A 26,696-nucleotide genomic window follows, 5' to 3' on the forward strand; every position below is an offset into this window, starting at 1 on the left:
TCTGACCAAAGTTTCTCTGCCAGGGATCATTGAACCCGACCATGTCTTGGATGGTGTAGCAGGAGGAAGCCTCTCCACCTGCCTCATCCCTCCTCAAACTTCATGCTCCCTGCTTTCAAGTATCCCATTGCTTCCAAAGGGGAAAGGGACTGTCTTTTTGAGAACCACTGTAGTGATACTGGCCTTCACTGAATGATAGGGCATCAGTTACTGCTGCTGTCTGCAGAAATCAGGTGTTTTAAGATTAGGGTGGGTTCAAGATATTTTACCAACTGAAGCAGCAAGTGCAAATGGCACTCTCCTTTCACTAATGAACATGATGGTGACAATCCACCACAAAATTCCCTTGTACAAGCCTCACTGAAATGAATGGGAGCTCATGTTCAGCTCCTGTTCATTTCAATTGGCCCTCCTGTTGTCTCATTTCACAGAACTGCACATGTAAATGTTCCTGCTCTCTTGGTGACCTCTTCTTATGAGTATGAATGCCTTCTGATGTTGCAAACTACAGCTGAGCCAAAATGGCTTGGTTTCTCCATGAATGATCCCATCAGCAATTTTCTTGGCACTCCTTACTTTAAAAAAGTTTGTTTATGCTGTCTTTGCTTGTTCCCAGTGACATCATCAGACATCCATATTCAATTGGCTATGTCATATTGCAATGACATACTATCCATTGCATGATCCCTGATTGGGTGAGATCATTCATGTGACTAACAGAGAAAGGAAGATGAAGGAGCATGAGCACCTCATAAACAACTGAGGCAGGGGTGTTGAGCATTCACACACAATCTCTATGGTTCTGAGGGATTTCTACCCCACTGAAAATGCTGGCTTCTACCAGAAAACTGGATAACAATAAATGCAGGTCTATTGAAACAAATCCCCAGGACAGCCATGTTAGTCTGCTGCAGCCAAAACAACACAAGAGTCTTTGCTGCCTTACATACTAATGAATTTATTGTGGCAAATGTTTTCATGAGCTACAGCTTGCTTAGTCACACTTTGTGCATCTGACCAAGTGGCATGTGGTTCACAGAAGCCTCTGCCACAATAAATCCATTGATTCTTCAGATGCCACCAGATTCTTTGTTATTCTATGCAAAGAGTCACTTTCCACATGACCTCAGATGCCAAGACAGTAAACCCCAAGACCTACCTACATACCTTTGCACAGTCTCTTATGGGGATGAAACTGGGGCCAAGCAAGGGAAGGGGGAAGGCGCAGGAAACAGAAAGATCTACAAACACAAAGAGAAAGAAACACAACAGATTCAAGGGAGAGTGTCCGCTATGGCAGAAGGAGCCAAAATGTATGGGCCACCAAGTCAAGATCTGTGCAAGTTCAGGGCCAGCAAGAAGTTCCAAATCTGGCAGCAACCGATCATTTGAAGACTGACTGGAATGTAGGACACTCAGGGGTTTTCATTTTCTTCATGAATTTTTTGAACTCTTTGTTCTTCTTATCCCACTTATGAATAGCCGTCAGCAGGTACTGGGTCTTCACCTTGCGCCCCATGATAAGAAAGTTGTTGTTCAGGTTGTCCAGCTGGTGGCAAGGGCAGTCCGCTCCATTCTTTAAGTACAGCACCAGCTTCTTCAGGTCTTTCTTTTTGATGGTGCCCAGCTTCAAAGGCTTCTTCTTCTTTGGGATGATTTTCTTGTCTCCGTTTTCTTTTTTTACCTCCTTTATTTTCATCTTTAAAGCTGGAAGACAAGAAAAAGATAAACCTCAAAAGGATGACATTGTTCCTTGCAGGAAAAATTGGGAAGTGTAACCAGAAGTCAATGGGCTCAGAAGGGTATAGCTGAGTTTAGAATTGCGCTGCAAAAGTCCCCACCCCCAATTTAAAGAATTAAAAATTGGGTCTATATTTAAATATGTGGTTGTGTGTGTGTGTGTGTGAGTGAGTGTGTGAGAGAGAAAGCAGGGTTGAGGGTTGTTTTTTTAAAAAAAATAAATAACCTGCTTTAAAATGAAATCTGAATTTAATCCTAACAAGAATGCCAAAGTCTATACTCATAACTTCAGACTTGAATTAATTGCCTTTTATTAAATACATTGAGTTAAAGCCAGTTTTTTTTAATGTAAAAAGGCCAAAAATAGCTGACCTTTGAATTGAAACATTGTAAATATAACTCAAGAGGTCGTGCATTGTATTTATTACTCCACAAATTATGAACATTTATGACATCAACCAAAAAGTTTGTATACTTTCCGTCTCATGGGAATATACAGTTCTGCTGAGCAACCGCTTGCTCTCATATGCAGAAAGTTCTCAGCTGCTCTTCCCAACTAAGTTTTGCGCACTTGGTTGGATCCAGTGATCTGTCAGCGGAAGGTACTGATGGTCATGGATCTTTCCAGCGCTTCTCTCCTCCCAGCCCTTTCTAACCCTAAGAAAGTTTATTCCCATGTTGCAGGAACTGCATACAGCCACACAAGTCTGGAGGCTGCGGAGAGGCGAGGGAAAGTAATGAAACCACCTTTTATGCCTCTGCCATCAGTGCTGTTGAGAGCAGAGGGAGATTTCTCCTGTCCCCAGTGCAGCCCCTCTACTCTCCACCCTCTACATATGGGTCCTGCAACCCCGGGAATCCATGGATCACCCCCAGTCCTTACACCTGTGCAGAAAGCCAAAGAACACTCCATTAATTTCACTGTAGCCCTTTCCCCTTTGTCTGTAACCCCATACAAGTGGGCAGCTCAAAAGGCATTATGGGTTCAAGACCAAAGGTTTTCAATTATGCTCCTCAGTAGCATTTAGCTGCGAACTAAATAGGTCTGAACTGTTACAGCAACTGAGCAGGATGTTCCTTTGGTCAGCAAGGAAATGAATGCCGCTGTAAGATGCAGATGTTGCGTTACTGACATAAAATAGAGAACACACATATTAAGAGGATCACAGATCACATGCTGTTCCAGTACACGTGGTAAGAGCAATAAATAACTGGAAAGGGCTTCTCTCTTTTTGAAACCCTTAGTTCCACACTCTTCAGAAACTGAAGCTACTATACACAGCCTATGTCTCCTCCCCTGCCTTCCCTTGGTTGTCCTCCTTCTGTCAAAATGTAGATTGTAAGTGCCTCCGGGCAGGGATCTGCCTTCACTGTTGCTTGTGCTCTGTAAAGCCATTGCATACCTTGACAGTGCTCCAAAGATATAAATGATAACAACAAGGAAAAGACAACAGATTCATGCTTCAAATTTGGAGCATCCACGAGCTGAAAAACCCTCCTGAAAGACATTAGCATTGGGGGGCCCATATGTGCTTGATCAAGAAAGGAGCCAAGTGGCACAGAAAGGGATCTTTTAATGTGCAACACATTGTCGTCATTTTACCCCATAAACCAAATTCCACTGTACAGCCGCCACAAAAGGAACATAAACTTGGGACTGAAGCTGCAATCAATAACTTGGGGAAAGTACTGAGCCCAAAGAAGGGAATATTTTCCATTGAGGTCACATCAGATTAGCTTTCCTGCTCTCAGGAGACAGAGCCTGAAATGACCTTTGTTTACTCACTGTGAAGGGTCCTTCTCTCTGAGGTAAGAAGGACATCTTCAATTCTGGGTGGTTCTCATTTGCTTGCCCGGGGAGGCAGGAAGAAAAGGGTTAAAAAGGGTTCCGCCCCCTGCTCCACGGGCGGGAAACCATCCCTTTCAGTTTTTTATTCTTAACAAGCTGAAAATCAACATTGAAAGAACAGGAACAACTGACTAAAAAACTCGACAATAGGTTGCAACAGTTAAACAACAAGAATAAACATCATGAGTTAGTAACTGGGTTTCCTAGTTGATCTAAGTAATCCCTTGTCAATATACTGCCTTTTCCCCTTTTTTATTTTATTTTATTTGTATTACATTTCATTTCCAGTCTCTTCTTCAGTCTTCTCATCCGGGTGGGGAAGATGCCCTTCTTACCTCAGAGAGAAGGACCCTTCACAGTGAGTAAACAAGGGTCATTCTCCACTGAGGGCAGGGCATCGTCAATTCTGGGGCCTCCAAGAGCTGTCCCTTGTTACGGGTGGGAATGTCATTCGCTCGTCATCTGTTGAAGGACTCGCCTTCCAAAGGCTGCATCTGCTGAAGAAAAGTAATTTATTCTATAGTGACGTACGAAGGTTGAAATAGACGACCAAGTGGCCGCTTTACAGATGTCCTCCACAGAGGCTTGTCTTGCGAAGGCTGCAGAGGTCGCCGCACTACGCACTGAATGTGCTGTAATGCCCTCCGGAACCGGAATCCGACTGGAGGAGTATGCTTGGACTATGCATTGTTTGATGACCTGGCTGATTGAAGACTTAGATAACTTGTTACCCTTGCTGGCCGGTGACAAGGAGATAAACATCGCTTCGGTCTTTCTAATGGATGCCGTGCAGGCGATGTAAATCTTTAAGGCCCTGCACACGTCCAAGGTATTCCAGTCCTTCTCCATTTGGCAGGACGGATTTGGGCAAAAGGACAGAAGGTGGAGCTCCTGGTCTCTGTGAAAGGGGTTATTTACCTTTGGAATAAAGGTTGGGTCTGGGCGCAGAACCACTTTGTCTTTATGGAAGACACATAGTCCCTTGTTAACAGAAAGAGCGCCCAGTTCAGATACTCTTCGTGCCGAAGTGATGGCTACTAGGAATAGCATTTTCATCCTGAGTAGGATTATTGAGGTCTCCTTGAGGGGCTCGAAGGGCACCTTGGTTAATGCAGACAGTACAATATGTAACCGCCAGGTTGGAATCTGTGTACTGTGGCTGGAGAAACTTGGGTTGCTCCCTTCAAAAAGGCCCTAATGTGAGGATGGTGAGCTAAGTCGAAGCCATCCAAAGAAGGAATCACCATTGTGATAGCGGCTACTTGACGTTTCAAGGTGGTGGCCTTAAGTTTCTGTTTCAGTCCCTCTTGCAGAAAGGAAAGGACCTCAGACGTCTGTGGGTGTATAGGATCTATTGATTTCCTCCTGCACCACTGAATGAAGGCCTTCCAGGAGCAGTTGTATATCCTTCTAGTGGAGGAACAACGTGCTTCCATTATGGTGTCTACTACATCAGAGCTATATCCCGCATCTAAGAACAGCTTCCTTTCAAGAACCACGCGGTCAGCCTTTACCATCCTGGCTTTGGATGGTATAGAGGACCCTGTGTCAGGAGCTGAGGATGAACAGGCAATGTCCACGGCTCACGGACGGATAGTTCCTTCAGGGATGGATACCAGGGCCTTAGAGGCCAATCCGGAGCCACTAGGATCACGTTTGCCTGTTCCCGTAGAATCTTTCGAATAACCCGAGGTAGCAGAGGGAGAGGCGGGAATGCATACAGGATGCCCTTTGGCCATGGAACCATCAGTGCGTCCGTCTGCTCGGTCTTCCTGTCATGGAATCTCGAGTAGAACCTCGGGAGCTGATTGTTGCAGCTGGATGCGAATAAGTCCACTACTGGACTGCCGAATCTGTGAGCTAGTTCCTGGAAAATCTCTTTGTTGAGTGTCCATTCCACTTTGTCGACCATTGCCAGCTCAACCAGTTGGCGTGACTGTTCAGGATTCCCCTGATGTGCTCCACCTTTAAGGACTTCAGATGGTTCTCTGCCCAGGACAAGATGGGTTCCATCTCCCGGTGTAGCCTGGAGGACTGAGAGCCCCCCTGCTTGTTTAAGTGGGCTTTGGCCGAGATGTTGTCTGTGCGTACTAGGATGTGGTGACCTTTCAGAATGGATTGGAAGGAAAGTAATGCTTTCCAGATCGCCCTGATCTCCAGCACATTTATATGTAGGGTCTTCTCCTGCACTGACCAGATGCCTTGGGCCATGTGTCCCTCTAGGGTAGCCCCTCAGCCCTCCAGGCTCACATCGGAGAACAGCTGTTTCGGTTCTTTGTGAAAGAATTCTAGGCCCTTCTGCAGGCTGGAAAGTCTGGTCCACCATCTGAGACTCCGTCTGACTTGCGGTGTGATGATGACTCCCCTTGTCTCTTTGGCTAGGATCTGTAGCTGGTAGGGACGCAGGAGCCATTGAAGAGGCCTGGCATGAAATAGGGCCCACGGCACACATCCGATGCAGGCAATCATCAACCCTTGCAGTCGAGCAAGGGACATCAGTTGCACCGACGAGGACCTGATGACTTCTTTGGATGCGCATGCAATCTTTCTGGCTTTCTCCGCTGGCAGGGAGACCGTGTTGTTTTGAGTATTGATAACTACTCCAAGGTAAGATGTAAGATGTTCTGTTGAGGTGACAGGCAACTATTTTCCCAATTGATGAGATAGCCATGAGATTTTAAGGCTTGAATCACTCTTCGGGTATGTTCTGAGGTGAGAGTTTTCGAAAGAGCGCTGATCAAGCTGTCATCAAAATACGGGAACAACTGAAGACCTTCCTTGTGCAGGTGAGCAATCAGCGTCACCATGACCTTGGAAAATACCCGAGGTGCTAATGTGAGGCCGAAGGGTAGGGCCCAAAACTGACAGTACATCCCTTGATAACAGAAGTGCAGGAACCTTCTGTGGGAAATATGTATTGGCAGGTGTAGATATGCCTCTGTCAAGTCGATTGAAGTCAGAAAGGATCCTGGACGAAGATGGACTTTAACGTTTCCATGCAGAAATGTTTTTTGATGATGTATCTGTTTACGAACTTTAAGTTTAGAATGGCCCTCCAGTCCCCGTTCTTCTTGGGGGCTGTGAAAAATACAGAGTAAACTCCTTGCTGATGTTCCTCCGGAGGTACCATTTCTATGGCCTTTATTTGAAGCAGATGTTGAATGGCCTTAACAGTTCTTAGTTGCTTTGCTGGTTTCTGGGATGCTGGAGACTGAATGAACTTGTCTGGGGGAAGACTGCGAAATTCTATACCAGTGATGGCGAACCTTTTAGAGACCGAGTGCCCAAACTGCAACCCAAAACCCACTTATTTATTGCAAAGTGTCAACATGGAAATTTAACCTGAATACTGAGGTTTCCTCCCAGCTGGGGGGCAGGGAGTCCAGGGAAGGGGGGGTGGCAGGTTACTCCCAGCTGGGCAGCGGGGAGTCCAGGGAAGGGGGGGCTTTGAACTGCTCCGAGCTGCCTGCAGGCAGCCCGGAGCAGTTCAAAGCCCCCGCCGCCCAGCTGGGGGCGGGGAGTCCAGGGAAGGCAGACGCGACGGCTGCTCAACTTACCCGCGCGTGCCCACAGAGAGGGCTCGGCGTGCCAAGTCCGGCACGCGTGCCATAGGTTCACCAACACGGTTCTATACAATAACCATCCTGTATCAAATTTTTCACCCACTGGTCCGGCTGTAGTGTTTCCCATTGAGTCTGGTATTGTTGAAGTCCTCCCCCAATGTCTTGCGTCTTGGCATCATTGCTTGAATGACTTTTGTTGTTTATCAATGTTGTTGTTGTTGCCGCCGCATCCACTAGAGCTGGCGTACCTGTTGAACCTACTTCTTCGAAAATAACCCCTCCCACTAGACCAGCCCCCTCTCCTCTGGTCCTGTTGTGTCTGGGAAGGGTATGGAAGGATCAAAAGGAAGGATAGGATGAGGAAGAAGACCTCCCTCTGAAATGATTTAGGCATAGCCTTCTTTTTGTCTCTTGTTTCAACCAAAATCTTTTCTAAGGCGTCACCTACAAGGCGACCTCCCTGGAAGGGATATGCCATGACCGCACTCTTAGAATTGCACCCTGCTTGCCAGACTCTTAGCCAAAGAGCTCTTCTGGTGGCAGTAGCCGAAGCCAGGGCCCTTGCTGCAAAGGTCATTGAGTCCAGCGTGGCGTCCACCATGAAATTGGTGGCCTTCAGAACTCTGCTGAAGCCCTCTACCACCCTTCTATTTTCACTGGGAATCAATTGGATGAACTTCTTCAGCCATATCAAGGACACCCTGGTGAATATGGAGGCTGTAGCTGAAGCCTGAACAGCTAGAGCTGCTGCTTCATGCATTTTCTTACAAGTAAAATCAGCCTTTCTATCCCAGGGGTCCTTAATGGTCCCCATGCCATCATCAGACACGAGTTCTGCTGATTGCAGGGTTGTGATGGGACCGTCAACCAGAGGAACCTTGAGAAGATCCATGGCCTTCAGGTCCAGGGTGTAGAACTTCCTGACATTGGCATGGAACTGGCGATTTGAAGTGGGCTTCTCCCACTCCGCAGTTAGCAGCTTTCTAAAGTAAGCTGGGAAGGGGACAGTATCGCTCTGTTCCTCTACCGCAGGGAAATAGTCCTTATGGCTCACAGGCCCCGGTTGCCCTTTAGGGTCCTCTGCCTGTGTCTGTTGATTAAGATCCAGAGCAGGCAAGGCTTTTGCCAAAAGGGACTGATAGTCATCACTAGAAAACAGTGTAGTCTTTTGATTCTCTATGGGAGGTGCCTCTTCGTCAGAAGAGAACTCCCTTTCTTCTTTATCTTCCATATCAGACCCCTGTAGGGAGTCAGAAAGATCATGCTGCCCATAATCCACATAATAATGCCCCCACCTTTCTGGCTGCCTTGGTTGGCCAAGGGCCACTGTGATCTTCTTGGCTCTGCTCCCCTTCCCCTCTAAAGCTAGGGTGCCCAGGAGAGCCTTGATGGCTGGCACTGATAAGGGAAGCCTGAGAGGCAACCTGTGATAGGGAGAAGGAAACCTGCAAGTGGTCTCTAAAGACGCTCCCTGATGGTTCTGCGCTCCGTCAAAGTCGGTCTTGGCTCGACAGAGCGCTGCAGCGGCGTCTTCGGGGGCCGGCGCCATTTTTGCGGCTTTTTCTCTCGGCCCGCTTTGCCACTTCTTTTTGGTCACTCCGGCCTCACCAGAGGGTTCCTCATTGGCAAAACCACGTTTGGGGCTGCCAGGTGGGCTGGGGCCATCGTCCTGATTGGCTGTTAATTGCCCGTCATCGTAGTCTCCTTCTGAGAGGAAATCTCTTGAAGAAGCAGCATCCACCATTTTTTTTTAATTTAAGATGAACAGACAAGGACTGGGAGGAATTAGTGAGGACGGAAGGAAAAACAAGAGGTAAGCCACTCACACACACAGAGGAATAGGAACAAAGAGGGTAAAAGGTACAGAATCTAACTCTCTAGGAAAAATAGTGCAGAGCTGCTACAAAGCATGCACTCCCCGGCAAAGGCAGGAAGAGAAACTGAAAGGGACGGTTTCCCACCTGTGGAGCAGGGGGCAGAACCCTTTTTAACCCTTTTCTTCCTGCCTCCCCGGGCAAGCAAATGAGAACCACCCAGAACTGAAGATGCCCTTCCCTCAGTGGAGAATGGCAAACTGTTCCAAGCACCTTTGTGTGTGTGTGTGTGTGTGAGTGTGTGTGTGTGAGAGAGAGGGGGGGAGGCTGCTTGAGTCTACTAAAAGGACAGGGCCATACCATACATGGCTTTTCTACAACAGCCCTGCCATGCAACTGTGAACAAAACTTCTGGAACAATAAAAGAGTCTTGTGGTACGCTTAAAAGTACATGAGATATTACAGCTTCACCTTGCATGGGCCAGAGCAGTTTTGGTCTGGGAACACAGTCACCAACCTCCAGGTCATGGCTGAAAATCTCCCGCTACTACAACTGATCTCCAGGTGACAGAGATCACCTGGAGAAAATGGTCGCTTTGGAAGGTGGACTCTATGGCATTCTACCCCATTGAAGGCTGTCCCTTCCCCAAACCCTGCCTTCCCCAGGCTCCACCCCCAAAATTTCCAGGTATTTCCAAGCCCAGAGCTGGCAACCCTATCTGTGTGTGAAGCCTGGTCCATGGATTCCCTGGGGTGGAAATGCAACTAAAATAGAGAAAATTTAACAGGCCCCCAGTTTAGGATCATAAGGCTGCTTCCTTTCATACCATTCTGTGGCTCCAGGTTCATGGGTATTTTGCAGACATTTAGCCACAATTTATACCCACTGGATACCCCTCATCAGTAACTCTATCTATTTGCAAATTCCTAAACAGAGGCTTGGTTCATCTTTTAAGCTATGGCTATATAAATGAGATAAATGAGGGATTAAGGTACGTGTCGATTTTTCAGATGGAAAAAGAGGAAATCAATTTTTGTGGCATCGTTTATCGTCTTGGTAAATTATGACTCAGGAGGTAATGGATAATTTCTTTGTGTTTATTATTATTATTTATTAGTGTGGTTGTTTCTTTTCTTTCTTTCTTTCTTTTAAGATAACCACATAAAACACAAGGTAATCGTTTATTTAAAACTGTGAGACAATTTATGAGGGAAAAGATGAGATAAATTGGGGGGGGCAGCCTGCACATTACCATAGATGTTGGCTGTGCGAGCTTTGCCCACAGCCGATAGAACTTACCGAAGGGTAAGCTGTAGATGAGGAGTTGGATCCAGGCTAAAAATTTTCCCATCAGCAGAACAGAACACTCCTGCTTTCCCAATGCAAGCCACTAACCTCCACAAAATGCTGCTCCTTGGGGTTAGGGAACCCTGACGTACAACACGGGGGGTGGGGGTGCAGTGGGAAGGATGAAATTGGTCAAAATTGCCAATTCAGTATGGATTTATCTCAGTGTGCCGGAACAACTTACCTTAGGTCACCTAATCAACTCCTCAGCTGAAGGGAGATGTGAACCCAGGTACTTTCAAGATAGGGTTGCCAACCTCCGGGTACCAGCTGGAGATCTCCTGCTATCACAACTGATCTCCAGCCGACATAGATCAGTTCACCTGGAGAAAATGGCTGCCTTGGCAACTGGACTCTATGCCATTGAAGTCCCTCCCCTCCCCAAACCCTGCCCACCTCAGGCTCCGCCCCAAAACCCTCCCACTGGTGGCAAAGAGGGACCTGGCAACCCTATTTCAAGCTCATATATCACACTCAAAAACATTATGCTACACCAAAGTCTTTAGATCCTAAGGTTGCCAACTCTGGTTTAGGAAATTCCTTGGTTTTTCAGTAATTTTCTTCCCTTTTCATCTATACATGGCTTCTTTATTGTTATTCTGTTTTCCCCTCTGATTCAAGTGCTTAAAAATAATTTTACAGCTTTTTAATGGCTGTTGGAAAATTTTCACGTGATCTTTCATGTTATTTATTGGTTTTATTTATTGTTTCATCTATGTATGGAAACCTCTACCATGGCATTATGCTGGGTGCATTTTATTTTAATTAAAATATCTAAACCGGATGTCAGCCTACCATTGTCAGAAAAATAAAACAGGACTTCAGTGACACCTTAAAGACTAACATTTATTCCAGCATAAGCTTTCATGAGTCAGATCTCACTTCTTCAGATGTTATGAAGAGGAAATCATATTGCACACCTTTATAGGAAACATTACAAAACAGGATGGGGGGAAGGGAGTAGTTGGGGGGCAGAGAGAGGCTTGGTGTGAATCCTACCATACTTTTTTAGGTAGTGATTCTCTGTGTGAGGGACTGGAACGGATTAGGCTATTACACATAACAGATTATGAGAGAGGTCAGAGTTCCAGGCCTCTTCTCACAGGGTGCAGATAAACAAAAATGCAATAAACCGTTATTACAAGGCTACCCCTTCTGTTATTACTATTATCCGCAACAGCTCATGGACTGGATCCCACCGAACATTTCCACTTGTACAACAACCTCTGATAAAACTAAACTGTGCAGTGAGCTTGCACTAAGTGTACCCTATTTATGCCAACGTTCTTTTCTGTTTGCGCACAACATAGCGCAAGGTGTTTTTTCAGTCAGGTCAGTACTGTCTGTTCCTTTCTGTTGCATAGACCTTTTTGATGAAGTCACAGGCGCAACTTCCTCTGTTCCAAAACGGCCACCAGAATGATGGCCTGAGAAAGGGCTGAGGCTGTCATTTAAAAAAAAATTATTTTATGCGCTATGAAAATGCACTTTTGATTAATTATTAATTTGCATGGAACAAACACAAAACTGAAACTGAAGTAAGAACTTTCACTATGTTTATCAGTGATAGGCCCAACAGTCATTGAAGCGCTGCGGTAATCCTTTTGCTATTGGCTGAGCAAGCGGAACTGCGCAAAGTGCATTTCTCTTTCCACACATACATCACTGGATCCAGCCTCTGAATCATTCCAGCCTGACACTTGCCCACCCAACTCCTTTGCATTTCTAGGCTTGGTTCGTCCTTTCCATTTGCTGCTGAGACCAAATACGTTGAGTCAGGGGCTAATGCAGCATTGCCTGGCCAAAGGACTGACTGTAACAAGGACTTTGTTGTCATGACTAATTAATTCTGGCATCAACATTAACCATCATGCAAGCAGTTGAAGGAGAAAAGCTGGCTTGGAATTTTCCAGTCCCCCCTGGAGAAAAACGCCTTCACACACGCCTAGCACAAGGGACAGAGAAGTTTAAATACAGCCACTTATCAATACAGATTGAATCTTGGCTTCCTGTCTGTAATAGGGTTGCCAAAGCTAACAGCTCCTCTTTGTGGAACCCCCTAACTTTCCCATCAGCTTGGCAGACTCCTAAGCATCATATCCCAGATGGGATCTCAACAGCGCAGTGATGGAGAAACTGGAAATCCATCCAGGTTCAGAGATGTTTATTCCCTCCAATTGACCCCCCTACCTTTAGTCATTTCCATCCAACTCTTTATTCACCCAAACGAGAGTTCAGCAAGATGCTAATTTACAACATAACACAATAAGGTACAGGATTTCCCAGCTGGATGTAGCTAGATACATACACAGAAAGACAATGTGCATGTGGATATGACTGAAAAAGAATGCATTGGGCTGCAGACAACCAACCGTAGCGGGAGTTGAAGCAGGAGTTCAGGCAGGATGCAGACCAGAGGTGGTTAGAGCATTGGGGCAGATCCACCATAGAGTCAACGAAAAGGCAGAGCCAACTGCAGGCCACAATCTGAGCTGGGAAGGCTGGATGAAGTGGGATTTGAATAAAAATCCAGACAGGGCAAGCAAATGGATAGGGAACATGAGAACGAAGCCTTGTTTACTTACCATGAAGGCTCCTTCTGTTATGGGTCGAAGGGCATCTTGATACTCGCGGGTATTACCATCACGTGTCCAGGGAGGCAGGACAACAAATCTTTCAATTTCATGTCTCCCTGGGCGGGAAGCCCAGTTTTCGGACTCACCGAGGTAAAAGAGACAGGTAAGTACAACAAACCAGGCAACAATAATGTGCCTAGCGACAAGGAGATAAACTCCTGCGGGCAAAGAACGATAATATGTAACAATTAACACGCAAAGGGGGAAGAACCATATTAGAACCGGGTAAGATGGCGAATGTAAGGGGCATCCTGTACTATGCATCTAAATTTGGACCTTCTGTTCTCTGGTCGTTCTTCCCAACATGGGTAGCTAAGTCTTGGATTGGCAATCCCCCCCTTTTTTTTTTAATTGGGCAGGCAAGATGCCCTTCAACCCAGAACAGAAGGAGCATGTCTTGGATAAGCCTTAGGTCCCACCCAGGGACATCCCGCGAGTATCAAGATGCCCTTCTCCCAGAATGAGAATGGAGCCTACTTTACTTACCAGGTGGCCGCTCTGCATATTTCTTCCAGTGGAGCTTGCCTGTCAAAAGCTGTTGACATGGCCGCACTGCGCACCAAATGGGCAGTGATGCCTGACGGGTCTGGAATTTTACTGGCCCTATATGCCTCAGTAATGCATTGCCTAACTGCAGAACTGATAGCGGCTCTAGACATTTTTTGCCCTTTTGAAAGACAGGTCAAGGAGATGAACAATGCGTCAGAGCGTCTGATACGTTCTGTGCAGTGAAGGTACACCTTTAGGAGCCGTCGCAAGTCTAAATGGTGCCACTCTTTCTCCTTAGGATGAACTGGATTGGGGCAGAAGGAAGAGAGGTGGATCTCCTGAGAACGGTGAAAGATGGAATTCACCTTTGGGATGAAGGTGGGATCCGGTCTAAGAACCACCTTGTCTCCATGAAACACACAGAAACCTTTGCGTGCCGAAAGAGCACTAAGCTCGGAGACTTGATGCGCGGAGGTCACCTCTGTTAGAAAAATAGTTTTTATCTTCAATACCTGCAATGGAATTTCCCTGATGGGCTCGAAGGGAGGCTGAGTTAAGGCTGAGAACCACGTTAAGCCACCACATGGGAAAGCGGTGGACTACTGGAGGTTTAGTCTGGATTACACCTTTAAGGAATGCTAGTATATGGAGATGCCTGGAGAGTGGAAAACCATCAATGGAAGTTATGATGGTGGATATGGCCGCCACCTACCTGCGCAGGGGGGAGGCTTTGAGACTTTGATCGACCCCATCTTGGAGGAACTCTAAAATCTTGGGAATCCCCGGAGAAAGGGGGTCTATGTGTTTGCGTCTACACCATAGCACAAAGGCTCGCCAAGAGGTGTTATAGATCCTTCTGGTAGAAGGTTTCCTTGCCTCAATCATAGTATCTACCACTACTGTGCTGTATCCTTCGTCTAAGAGGAACCTGCGTTCAATTTCCACACGGTTAAGCAAAGCCATTGAGGGTCTGGATGAAACAGGGGACCCTGGTGTAGAAGGTCTGAGAGGATCGGGAGTTCCCACGGCTCCTGGGCTGGCAGCTCCCTCAGGCTGGGGAACCAAGGTCTCCTCGGCCATAGAGGGGTAATGAGTATTACTGTTGCCCTCTCCTTCCTGATCTTTCTTATTACTCTTGGAAGGATGGGAATGGGAGGGAAGGCAAATAACAGTTCCTTTGGCCATGGAGACAATAGGGCGTCCATGGTCTCCGCCTCTGGGTGAAAATAACGCGTGAGGAACCGAGGTAGAAGGTGATTGGACGCCGATGCAAAGAGATCCACCATGGGTAGGCCGAACCTCTCCACAATCTGACTGAACACCAACTTGTTGAGGGACCATTCCCCTTTGTCTAACACTTGCCGACTCAACCAGTATGCTTGCAGATTGAATACGCCTCTGACATGTTCTGCTGCGAGGGACAGGAGGCTTGATTCCGCCCATGAGAGAATGATCTCCGCTTCCTCATGTAATTTGGAGGACCTCGATCCGTCTGTTGAGATAAGCTTTGGCTGACACATTGTCCGTGCGAACCAGTAGGTGCCTGTGAAGGATGAGGTGTTTGAAGTGTTGAAGGGCCAAACAAATGGCCCTCAGCTCCAGAATGTTTATGTGCAGTTTTTTCTCTCCCATCGACCACCTGCCCTGAGCCGTGTGGTGCTGACATGTTGCACCCCACCCCTTTAGACTGGCGTCTGAATAGATCTGGATTTGGTTCTCTATTACAAAATGCATCCCTTTGTTGAGGTTGCTGGATTTGCACCACCAAAGGAGAGTGTGCCAGAAATTTGGGGGAAGCGGGATGGACTTGTCCCTGCTTTGAGTAATGAGGGCCTGATAAGGTTGAAGGAGTCTCTGAAGTGGCCTCGAATGGAATCTGGCCCATAGTACAGAGCTGAGGCATGCCACCATCTTCCCCAATAACTTGGCCAGGAACATTATCCTGCTCTGTTTGGATTTGATTGTGGTTTGCATCTTGACTATTTTGTCTGGGGGAAGGATAACTAAGTTCCTGTGAGTGTCTAGGATGACCCCTAGATGTTCCAATCTCTGAGTTGGAATAAGGTGGCTCTTTTCCATGTTTACAAGGAAGCCGTGGTCCGTGAGAACCTGGACTACTCTGTCTGTGTTTGCAATGGCTTCCTCCCTTGATTTGGAACAAATAAGGGTGTCGTCCAGGTAGGGAAATATCGTTATTCCCTCCTGGTGGAGCAATGCCACCAGCGTCACCAGAATCTTGGTGAAGACGTGTGGGGTGGACGCCAGGCCAAAGGGGAGTGCCCTGAACTGGTAATGCTTCTTTGCATAGGTGAACCTGAGAAACCTCCAGTGAGTGTGGTGAACTGGGACGTGAAGGTAGGCTTCCTTCAGGTCCAGGGAGGTTAGGAATTGGTCTATTTGTAAGGCCTCTAGTATGGACCGAAGGGTTTCCATGCAGAACTTTCTGTATTTGACCATCTTGTTGAGTTGTTTTAGGTCCAAGATAGCTCTCCAGTCCCCATTTTTCTTTGGGACTGTAAAGAAAATTGAATATACCCCTCTGCCAATTTCGGGTTGGGGAACTGGTTCTATGGCTTATATCTGGACTAGGTGTAGAATGGTGTCCAGGGTTCGTTGGTGTTTCTCCCTGTTTAAGGACCTTGGAGAATTTACAAACTTGTCTTTTGGGAGACTTGTGAACTCTATGATGTATCCTGATGAAATCACATGAGATACCCAGGCGTCTGTGTAGGGGCTGGCCCACATTTGATGGAATTGCAGCAGCCTGCCCCCCACTGCCAGTGACCTGGCATCACTGCTTTGGGGCTTTTGGGAACTTGTCGCCCCTGTTGCCATGGAAATGCTGTTGTCCTTGGGAGGAACGAAAAAATCTACCTCGTCCTCTACGAAAGGAGCCTCTACTATTATTCCAGGCACCTCTTCATTGCTCTGGTCTGAAAGGTGCAAGAGAGTGAGAAGATATGAAGTTGGGGAAGGAGGAGGATATCCTTCCATCCTTTTTGAATGACTTGGGGAGAACCTTTTTCTTATCCTTATTCTCAACCAGTTATCTTCTCTAATCTATCCCCAAACAACTCATTTTGCCAGGGGTGAATCCATAGTGCCCTTCTGATGGCTATGTTGGAGGATGTGGCACGAGCTGAGAAGGACATGACGTCCAGGGAAGCGTCGGCCATGAATGCAGAGGCCTTGAGCAACCTGTTGAGTCCCTCTGAGATTTTATGGTTTTCTCCCGGGTAAAGTTGTATGATTTTTCTAAGCCAAACAATGGAGGCTCTGGCCATGACAGAAGTTGCCGCGGAGGCCTGAATGGCCAAGGTGGAGGCCTCGTGTACCTTTTTAGAAAGAATCTCGGCTTTCCTAATCGTCCCCATTCCATCCTCAGAGGGGAGGTCAGGAGAGTGAACAGCCGCTACAGGGGCGTCTATCAGGGGAAATTGAAAGAGAGACATAGCCTGAGGAACCATGGTGTATAGTCTCTTGGTGTTGGCTTGGAACTGCCTATTAGCTAGGGGTTTGTCGAATTCTGCCTGAACCTGATTTTCAAAGAACTCTGGAAAAGGAATTTCCCATGTGCGTGGCTTAGTACTAGGGAAAAATTCCTTAGTTCCCTTTTTTCTGGACTTAGAGCTGGGTTCAGTCACAGGATCTGGATCCTCATTAAGATCTAAGGCCACTAGGGCCTTACTCAATTATCCTTGAAAATCCTCAGCCGAGAATAGGCAGGGGTGTTGCTCTTCTAATAGAACAGGGCTCTCTTCATCTGAATTGAATTCCCCTTCCTCTCTGCTCTCTGTCTCTGAGGCCACAGAGAAGCCATCCTCAAGAGCCTGTAGGTTTTGTGAAATAGGGGGGGGAGGCCTTTTAATGCCGCCTTTGTACGCCAGTGGGACCCAGAGGGGCCCTCCTGTCCCTGTTGGGAATGGGGGGAGGGAGAAGGGGAAGTACTCGAGTCTGTTCCTTGGAAAAGAGGAGCAAGGGAGTCCTTAAATGCCTGCATCATTTGGGTTTGTTTATCAAGTACACCATTAAAAAGTTCAAACATTTCCCGCCGAGAAGGAGGGGCCTCCAACTCATAACGCGATACATTACCCCCCTGCCGACTATCGGTAATGGTGGGCGACGTGCCTTCTCTATGAGGACTCCCTGTGTCCTGATCTGCTGCTTCTGCGGTAACGCGTTGCTGGCCGCGTTTCGCGCCATTTTTAGGCGGCTCATTGCAGCGCGCCTTCTTCGGCGCACTCGCCCCCTCCGCGCCATGTGCCGTGGAACCGCAGCTGCGGCAGTTGGTGCTTTCTCTAGACGGTCGCCCTGTCGAGGCGATAAGTCATGGTCCTCCTCTGAAAGGAGGTCTGAATCTGAGTCTCTCCTGCCGTCCGCCATCTTGCCCTGCAGGGCGAAGTGGGGGCGGGGTGGGAAAGATGGAGCGGGAAGAGTCAAGCGGGAAAGGTAGCACTTGCGGCTGCAAGCGGCAAAGGGAAGGGGGGGGGAAGACAAACTCAAATACCGACAAAGGTTGACACCAAAGGAAAAAACAAGAAACACAGGTAATTTCGTCAATCAAGACGGAGTCTACTAACAAAGCTGCCACCATAACCAAGGCAGGACAGAAACTGGGCTTCCCGCCCAGGGAGACAGGAAATTGAAAGATTTGTAGTCCTGCCTCCCTGGGCACATGATGGTAATACCCGCGAGTATCAAGATGCCCTTCTCCCAGAACGAGAAAGGCCCTGCTGGATCACACCAAGGCCCATCAAATCCAGCAGTCTGTTCACACAGTGGCCAACCAGGTGCCTCTAAGAAGCCACAAACAAGACGACTGCAGCAGCACCGAAGATAACAGGCATGTTCCTCTGATCCTGGAGAGAACAGGTATGCATCATGACTAGTATCCGTTTTAACTAGTAGCCATGAATACCCCTTTCCTCCATGAACATGTCCACTCCCCTCTTAAAGCCCTCCAAGTTGGCAGCCATCACCACATCCTGGGGCAGGAAGTTCCACAGTTTAACTATGCGTTGTGTGAAAAAATACTTCCTTTTATCTGTTTTGAATCTGTCACCCTCCAGCTTCAACAGATGACCTCGCGTTCTAGTATTATGGGAGAGGGAGAAAAACGTCTCCCTGTCCACTCTCTCCAAATCATGCATAATTGTATAGACCTCTATCATGTCTCCCCTTAGCTGCCTTCTTTCCAAGTTAAACAGCCCTAAGAGTCTTAACCACTCCCCATAGGACAGTTGCTCTAGTCCCCTAATAATTTTGGAAGTAAGAAACCCCGGGAAGGGAGCAGATAAACCGAGCAACAGAGGAGGAAGAGAGACTGACAAACCAGGATACCTGAAACAAAGATGGGAAGCTACCCAAACAAGGCCAGAGCCTCGGAGGCAGAGTCTGGCCAAATGCCCAATCTGAAAGCCCGGGTAACTTGATAACTGTGAGCCATGCTCACTCTCAAACCAAGCCCTATTCCTGGTCAGCAAGCCATGCTTCACCACTGAGCCAAGGGATCAAAATGTCTGTATTATAAAAGTCCAAATTCAATTAGCAGAAAACCTACATTTTTTACAGAGAATAACCCTATGCAAAAACAGTTATGCATAAGATTAGTAGTATTGGCTTTTAAGTATGGGGATGTCAAGCTCTATGGGAGTAACTGGGCTGAATAATCTGTGGGGTCTCTTTTGATTCCAGGTTCCCATGGTTTTATACGAGACCGTGGAATTCTGGATACAATTTTCATTGCATTGTTATCACAGGGGGAAAAAGCTTAACGTTTGGAGAGATGGCTATTTTAGGCTAGAGACCCAGAATAATCCCTAATAGTTCTGGAAGTGATTTGACAGAGGCTTCACTTCCTTGGCGCACGCACACACACACACACACACTTCTTTCATCCTGTTGTTGCTTCTGGTCAAACAGGCTTTGCAGGTTTTTTTGAAAAATACAAACACTTATCAAACCTGTTGGCCACAGGGAAAAGCGGGATGAGTGAACCAATCATGTGCAATTGCTGAGACTTTTGAACCACCTTCAACTGCTTGGGGGGAAAATCTGTCTCCAGAGGGCCCCCCCCACATGCATGCAAACACACACAGAGAGAGATGCTTCACACACACAGATGTTTCACCAAGGAACTTTCTCTAACATCAGCCAAGCCTCAACAAATGGGAAGTCATTAACTCCCTGTGGGGCCAGCCATGAAAAGAACAGAACATAATTCCTGTCAGTTTTTCATGGGCTTCTCCGAACAGAGCCATTTTTCAGTCTTGTTCCCTCTTGCAGCTGAATGAACTGCTCTAGCCATTCCTAGATGATTCTCAGCCCTTTAGAAGGTCATTGCCAAAAGGATGACAAAGCCCATCCTTCCTTTCAGTACATGGAACAGAAGACCCCCCACACACACACCCAAGGCCAGCAAAGAGAAACTATAGCCGTTGCAGTGTTAACACAGCGATATTTTTCCTATAGTGTAATTTTTCCAACCTAAAACTGGAGAAACACTTCACTTTTACAGCCAAAAAGATCAAGAATGCCAAAATATAAGAATTATTCACCCGCGAAAAACCTACCCTTTGTACTTCTGCACAAATCATTCATCTGAATGATGCAAACCCAGGGGTATAACAAAGCATCCTCTTCTCATGGTGGGGGAGTCTTCTATACTGGAGGGTTTGAACACTCCAATCGCATTCAGAGTTGTAGAGATAAACAACATTACCCATCCTCCCTTAAAGACTGACTGGAAGAAGCAATAAAAGTTGGAGCGGTGAGTTGTACAGTCCTCTTGTGGGTGAGAGCTTTGGTCTTAGGAGTTTGAACTATCTTCTACAGAGTGCCCACAACTTGGTAGCTACTGTCACACAGACACAACAGAGTCCACTTACAGGACCAATCTAGAAATTATGTTAGTGGGCGTTCTAAAATCCCCCTGGCAATGTAATGTATGAGCTTCTAGTTCTGATATATCTGACTATCACATTCTTATCCTGCCCTTCCTCCAAGCAGCTCCAGTTGGTACATGCAGTTCTCTCCTCCTCTGTTTTATTCTTACAGCTATGCTGTCAATTAAGTCAGGCTGAGAGAGGGACTAGCTGAAGGTCACCCACCCATAGCCACAACAACCAAGGACACTATTTGCAAATTACAGATAAAGACAGAAAGAGAGAAATTAGCTAGTGTTCCAGCACCCAGATTGTTAGTACTACAGCAAGTTATTTTGAGATGTGCACAAATTACATAATGAAATTAAAAAACCCTATTTTTGTTATTGTCAGCATTAACGTATGCCCATAAGCTAAAAGGGACAATCTCTGGAAATAATGAGAAACGTTTGTTGTAATTTCTGGTAACAGTGCTATTGCTTTTCACAGCTGTATGAGGTAGTAGCAGGAGGGGAAGAACTATTGGGGGATGTGGGAATGGCACATACTTTATCCAACCAGAAGAGTTAGCAAAATTACCCACAAAAATTAATTGCGGCATCAGACTGTCTGTGCATAGGCCAATAATTAACACAGAGAAGGTGCCACAGCGATGGGCTCTGGATTCTACACCAACAGTACCATTTCACTGCTTGCACAAATGTTTCACTGAGGCCATCTGTATAGGTTCCCATTTCTGTATCTTGCTTTGCCATTAGCAGTTACTTGCTTGTTGCCATACTGCATCAAGGCTTTGGAACAAGAACTTCCTGGGGAGTTTTGCTACTGGTGAATTAGCAGGAGGGGAGATGACAACTGGGTATTTTTGCTTGGTGTTAGCACTAATTAAAAAAAAAACCTAAAAACGCTTCTCCAGGCCAAGCTACACATTAAATGGAGTTCCAGATAACTTTCACCCATTTTTTTTAATGAAAAGCAGCTGCTAGAGGCTGCAACCAGAAGCCAACAAACAGCAGGTGGGAAAGAGTTACTAAATTCTTTCCTTGCAGGCCCTTTTCCCCTCTCAAAATAATGCTTCTTCCAAACCATATAAGTTAGGAGGCCTTATGCTTTCCCCTGTGAGAAAAAAAGCAGCTTAAGGAGGGGGATTTTTGAAGGGGGGGGGGGACAGGTCCCTACCTTGACTGCAGTTTCTTAATGCAGCTTTGCATTTAAAAAAAAAAACTGAGGGAAAGTTACATGGAACTTTATATAATGTGCAATTGGACCCTACGTAAGCCTAAAGTTGGTTCCCACTTCCTTGTTTGATCCAAGCCTGCATCTGCATAAGTATTTGGGCTAGGAAACCTCCTATCTCACAGCTCTGTGCTGCTGGGGGACTGGGTCTTGCATGGGGGTCTCCTCCCAACTACAGCTTCATCTTGAACTCTGTGTACTTTAGAGAGCAGCTCCTCCACAGGACCACTCTGTTCCCCTTAAACATTTTGAAGCTGAAAAAAAAAGCCACACATGTCAAAGAACGCCTCCACTGTGTGTGGATGGTTCTTCCACCCACCCTGGCACAGCTTCACAGGATTGTTATCAGAAGGCCCCAGGATAGGATTGAGAGGCTCTGGAGTTGTACTGTGTAGTGATCCAGATCTAGGTAACCTCACGATGCAGTCAGAAGGTTACTTAGTTATGCTACGCTGATGGGCTCTGGAACGACTAAGCATAGGCTCACGAGTCAAGACGTTTTCTGTTTTGAAAAAAAGATGACTAAACCATGATGGAGGTTTATAAAATTATGCATGGGGTACAGGCAATAGACCGATATAAATAAAAAATGCACTATCTCATAATGCTAGAACTGGGGGTCACTCAGTGAAGTTGATGGGCAGTAGTTTCAGGACAGACAAAAGGAAATACAAGTAATTAAATTGTGGAATCCACTCCCACTGTACGTTGTGACGGCCATGAGCATAGATGGAGGACAGGTCCATCAATGGCTTCTAACCATGGTGACTAAAGGGAAGGCTCCACATCCAAAGGCAGCAAGCCTCTAAATACCAGCACTAGGAGGCAACATCAGGGGAAATCCTTGGCCTCTATGCCCTATTTGCTGGCTCTCTTGGGCAACTGGTTGGCCACTGTGAGAGACAGGATTCTGGACTAGACGGACCACTGCTCTTATGTTCTTATGACTCCACCTATTCATATTGACTACACAGCAGTTCTTCCTCACTTGGAAAAACAAACTCGAGTCTTGTGGCACAGACTAACAACCAAACAGCTTTATCCAAGCATAAGCTTTCACAGGCTATAGCCTACTTCATTAGATGCACAAAGTGAATTCTCAATCAGCAGACATCTACATATGTTGAGGAAGGAAAAAATATGGCTTAAGTTAAGCATCATGAAATGTCACAAACGACACTTCTTGCATTCCATGCATTTACCTACTGTTCATGTTTTTCTTTCCCTCTCCAGGCATACGTATATCTGCTAGTTGTGGACTGCATGTGACAAAACAGGCACTAGCCCACAAAAGCTTGGGCTTCAATTAATATGTCAGTCTAAGGTATCACATTACTCCTTTTTGGTTTTTTGCTCTAATGGACTAATATAGTTACAATTCAATGGAATTCCTGAACTAGTAGTAAAGGCTTCTAGGTCAGGCTGGGACTTTGCTGAGGTAACAGGCATTTGTGACCAAGTCTGGCTCTATGGCCCTTCCAGATGCAGAACCCACCCACCCCCAGCTACCCATGACCTGGCACCACTGACAAATGCAACTGCTGACTTTTGATTTGATAGTGTGGGTGCAACAAAAAAAGTTGGTAATGCACAAAGAACAAGCAAACCAGAACGCTGGTTCCTAATACAGCATAGCTGAAGAACCACGACCCTGACATTCTCACTCCTACATTTTCAACAGGGCAGTGTTCTTTATTTCCTGGCTATCCCTTTCCCACCCCAGATATGGCTGCATTCCGACACCAGGCACACCAATTTCCAAGGCAACTTTGGAAGGTGCCTCCCCCCCCACCCCCAGCGCTCAACAAAAACGAAAGTGTACGCACAAGAGGGATGAGGTACCGTAACTGACTGCTACCACTGACAATATGGTGCAAGCTTATACTTTTCAGGGAAGACACAGAAGTAGGGATGTACACCTGAGGGTAAACTTGTATTTTTCAGATTTGGATTTCAGGAAGGACATAAAACTAGTATTTGCAGGTATTCAGGTTCTCCGATACTGTTCTTGGATTTGGTTTGGGTTCAGGGTGGGATTCCAGGATTATTTGGATTCCATTGTATACCATGGGGCGGGAGGGGGGACTGGAGTGATTTTTTTCAAGTAAATGACACCAAAATTGGAGGAGGCATAGTGCTGCCTGTTCGCTAAAGGTAAAGTAAAGGTCCCCTGTGCAAGCACCGGGTCATTCCTGACCCATGGGGTGATGTCACATCCCGATGTTTACGAGGCAGACTTTGTTTACGGGGTGGTTTGCCAGTGCCTTCCCCAGTCATCTTCCCTTTACCCCCAGCAAGCTGGGTACTCCTTTTACCGACCTCGGAAGGATGGAAGGCTGAGTCAACCTTGAGCCAGCTACTTGAAACCAACTTCTTCCGGGATCGAACTCAGGTCATGAGCAGAGCTTGGACTGCAGTACTGCAGCTTACCACTCTGCACCACAGGGCTCTGCCTGTTTGCTAAGGACCCCCTAAATCTCAAGCAATTGGACTACGGGGTCCATGAACAAGGTGTCCCCAACCATCCTACTTGTCTCCTTTGTTTCCTATGGGGGGGGGGAACTCCATGCTTTCTACTGGGAAAGCAAAATGCACAAGAGCAACCAACCACTAGTCAAAAGCCTCCAAATGCAAACAGAACCCACAAGCGCGACTGAAGCAACGTCAAACCAGAGAAACCCAGCAGAACCACTGGACAATGTGACAAGCCCAATACTATCTAAGCCAAGCCCACTTAAGCAAGGTCACTGTTACAAGCCAACAGAACCAATGTCAAATTAGATAGCCCAACTTGGAGCTTCCCCCCGCCCCCGACACAAGCTGAACCCAACAACACAAGCCTTTTACATCTTTTTGAAAACAGCACATTACAAAGCAAAGCAAAACTATTTTTTAAAGAACCAGAACCACTATACCCCACGGCACAAACAAAAAACACAGGAAAAACTTGCAATAGTATTGTGAAACAAATTCCACCAGTCCTGAAGATTGTTCAACCAGCGAGAAGAGAACAAGACCTTCCCAGGCAGGCAGCAGGCAAATACTAAGCAGATGAGTCCAGAGCAGCAGCAAGCAGCTGCCCTGAGAGTACTTTAAAAAATCTAGCTCTGAAATGGAGTCAAGCTGTAGGAAGGCCTGGTTTTTATCCTCTTTTGCCCATGCTCAGAGAGGCAAGGAGGGATTTGAGAATTGTCATGATTGGGCAGACAGTTCAAGTGTTCCCTCTACTGTCTGATTCTATTGCCTGCCTGCCTCCTCCCTCCCTCCCATTGCCAGGGAACCCTGAGAAATTCAAGAACAGGCCTGGGAGTAGGGTTGCCAACCTCCAGGTACTAGCTGGCGATCTCCTGCTATTACAACTGATCTCCAGCTGATAGAGACCAGTTCACCTGGAGAAAATGGCCGCTTTGGCAATTGGACTCTATGGCATTGAAGTACCTCCCCTCCCCAAACCCTGCCCTCTTCAGGCTCTGCCCAGAAAATCTCCCACTGGTTGGGAAGGGGGACCTGGCATCCCTACCTGGGAGCCTTAAAATGAAGTCCCTTAATAGTCCCAAATATTTTTAGATTTTTTGGCAATCGATACTCGGTATTCTAGAATCTCAAGCACCATTTCAGCTGACTGCGATATACCTGAAAAAACTGATAAGTTATATTTTTTTGAGGGGCCAGTATATTTTCAGCCTAGAAATATCCAGGTGCACACAGAAGATGGGGGCTCAAATTTCAAGGGTCTTGTGAATGATAATCCCAAGTGGGGTGTAGTGGTTAAGAGTGGCAGACTCTAACCTGGAGAACCGGGTTTGATTCCCCACTCCTCCACATGAAGCCAGCTGGGTGACCTTGGGCTAGTCACAGGTTGCTCCGAACTCACTCAGCCTCACCTACCTCACAAGGTGTCTGTTGTGATGAGGGCTAGGGACGGTGATTGTAAGCTGCTTTGAGACTCCTTAAAGGTAGAGAAAAGTAGGATATAAAAACCAACTCCTTTTCGTCTTTCTCCAAGTGGGATTTCTTCACTTAGCATAAGTTGTTGGACAGGCACAGGAAAAGCACCCCAGCCTCCCCTCTCCCCCCCCCCCCAGCCCTAATAGTGAAAGCTTTTGTAATATCTACCTGGCTTTGCCCCCAGAAACTGTTACCTGCCAGATAGCCTTGTTTACCTTGGTGGAAATTCATGGGAATTCTGAATCAGAACAGATTAGTTTACGCTAGGGCCAGACATAAGGTTTTGCCTGATAAGACATCCGCCAGGGAACACTGTTCCTTAAAAGACAAAAGAAAACAAAATCTGTTCAGGCTTTCGGGGGGTGGGGAGGAGGGCTTTCTAAAGCTGGTGGTTGCCCTGAGCTCTGTGAACAGGCTGGGCCTGAATCTGAACACAGGAATTGACAACTGTGTATTTTCTATATATCTTTCTTGACAGCCTGTTAGAAAAAAAAATGGAAACCTGTGTATATTTGCAAGTGTAGGGTTGTTGTTTCTTTGTGTGGTTAGTACCTTCCTCATTCCTCTTTCGCTGTCTCTCGCGCATACTAATCATTCACACAATATTCTTATCAGCATACACAGAACCTTTTATGCAACAGTACTCTGTACTGAGTCCTGGCTCCTTTTTTTCGTGGCTCTCCCAAGTCCTGATCCTTCTGCAACAGCCCACCCCACTCGGCCAGAGAAAGACCGATGAGGAAGTAGGTTGGAGGTCAGACATGCGCAGAGTCACCAGGACAGGCACACAGGAACCCAAGCTGCCACTGCTGGGGCAGGTGCACAGCCCTGGGCACACCACAAGTCAAGCTGCCACAGGTGGCAGACATGGACCCAGGGTGCACCCTGAGCCACCATGCCTTAGCCAGGTGGGAAGAAGGGGCCCAGCCAGTGCCACCCTGCAAACTGGGTGAGTGGAGAGCCCTATACTCTCTTTCTTCCTCCTTTATGGAGTGGGGGCAGGCCAGGTGGTGGCAGGCCAGGTGATGGGCAAGTTTCCTTAGGCCCAGGCAGGCCCAGGAACTGCAACTGCCCCATAAGCCTGGTGGGCATGGAGCTCAGCAGCAGTGATGGAGGAACTTGCAGGCAAAAAGGCCAGATTGGAGGGGGGCAGGTGGGAAGCCAGAGTCAGAAAAGTATCTGACAGTCT

General features: G+C 46.9%; 1 protein-coding gene across 1 annotated transcript in view; it reads right to left on the bottom strand.

Annotated features, from left to right (window-relative positions):
* Positions 1-976: 976 nt before the first annotated feature.
* SFRP1 (secreted frizzled related protein 1) overlaps positions 977-26,696 on the bottom strand; it is a 64,050-nt gene continuing 38,330 nt past the window's right edge. Inside the window, exon 3 of the mRNA XM_056860361.1 lies at positions 977-1,707. Within this exon, the coding sequence (XP_056716339.1) occupies positions 1,385-1,707 (323 nt within the window). The 3' untranslated portion in view covers positions 977-1,384. The remainder of the gene's footprint in view (positions 1,708-26,696) is intronic.

This window comes from Euleptes europaea, chromosome 14 (genome assembly GCF_029931775.1).
Source record: "Euleptes europaea isolate rEulEur1 chromosome 14, rEulEur1.hap1, whole genome shotgun sequence".
Classification (NCBI taxonomy): domain Eukaryota; kingdom Metazoa; phylum Chordata; class Lepidosauria; order Squamata; family Sphaerodactylidae; genus Euleptes; species Euleptes europaea.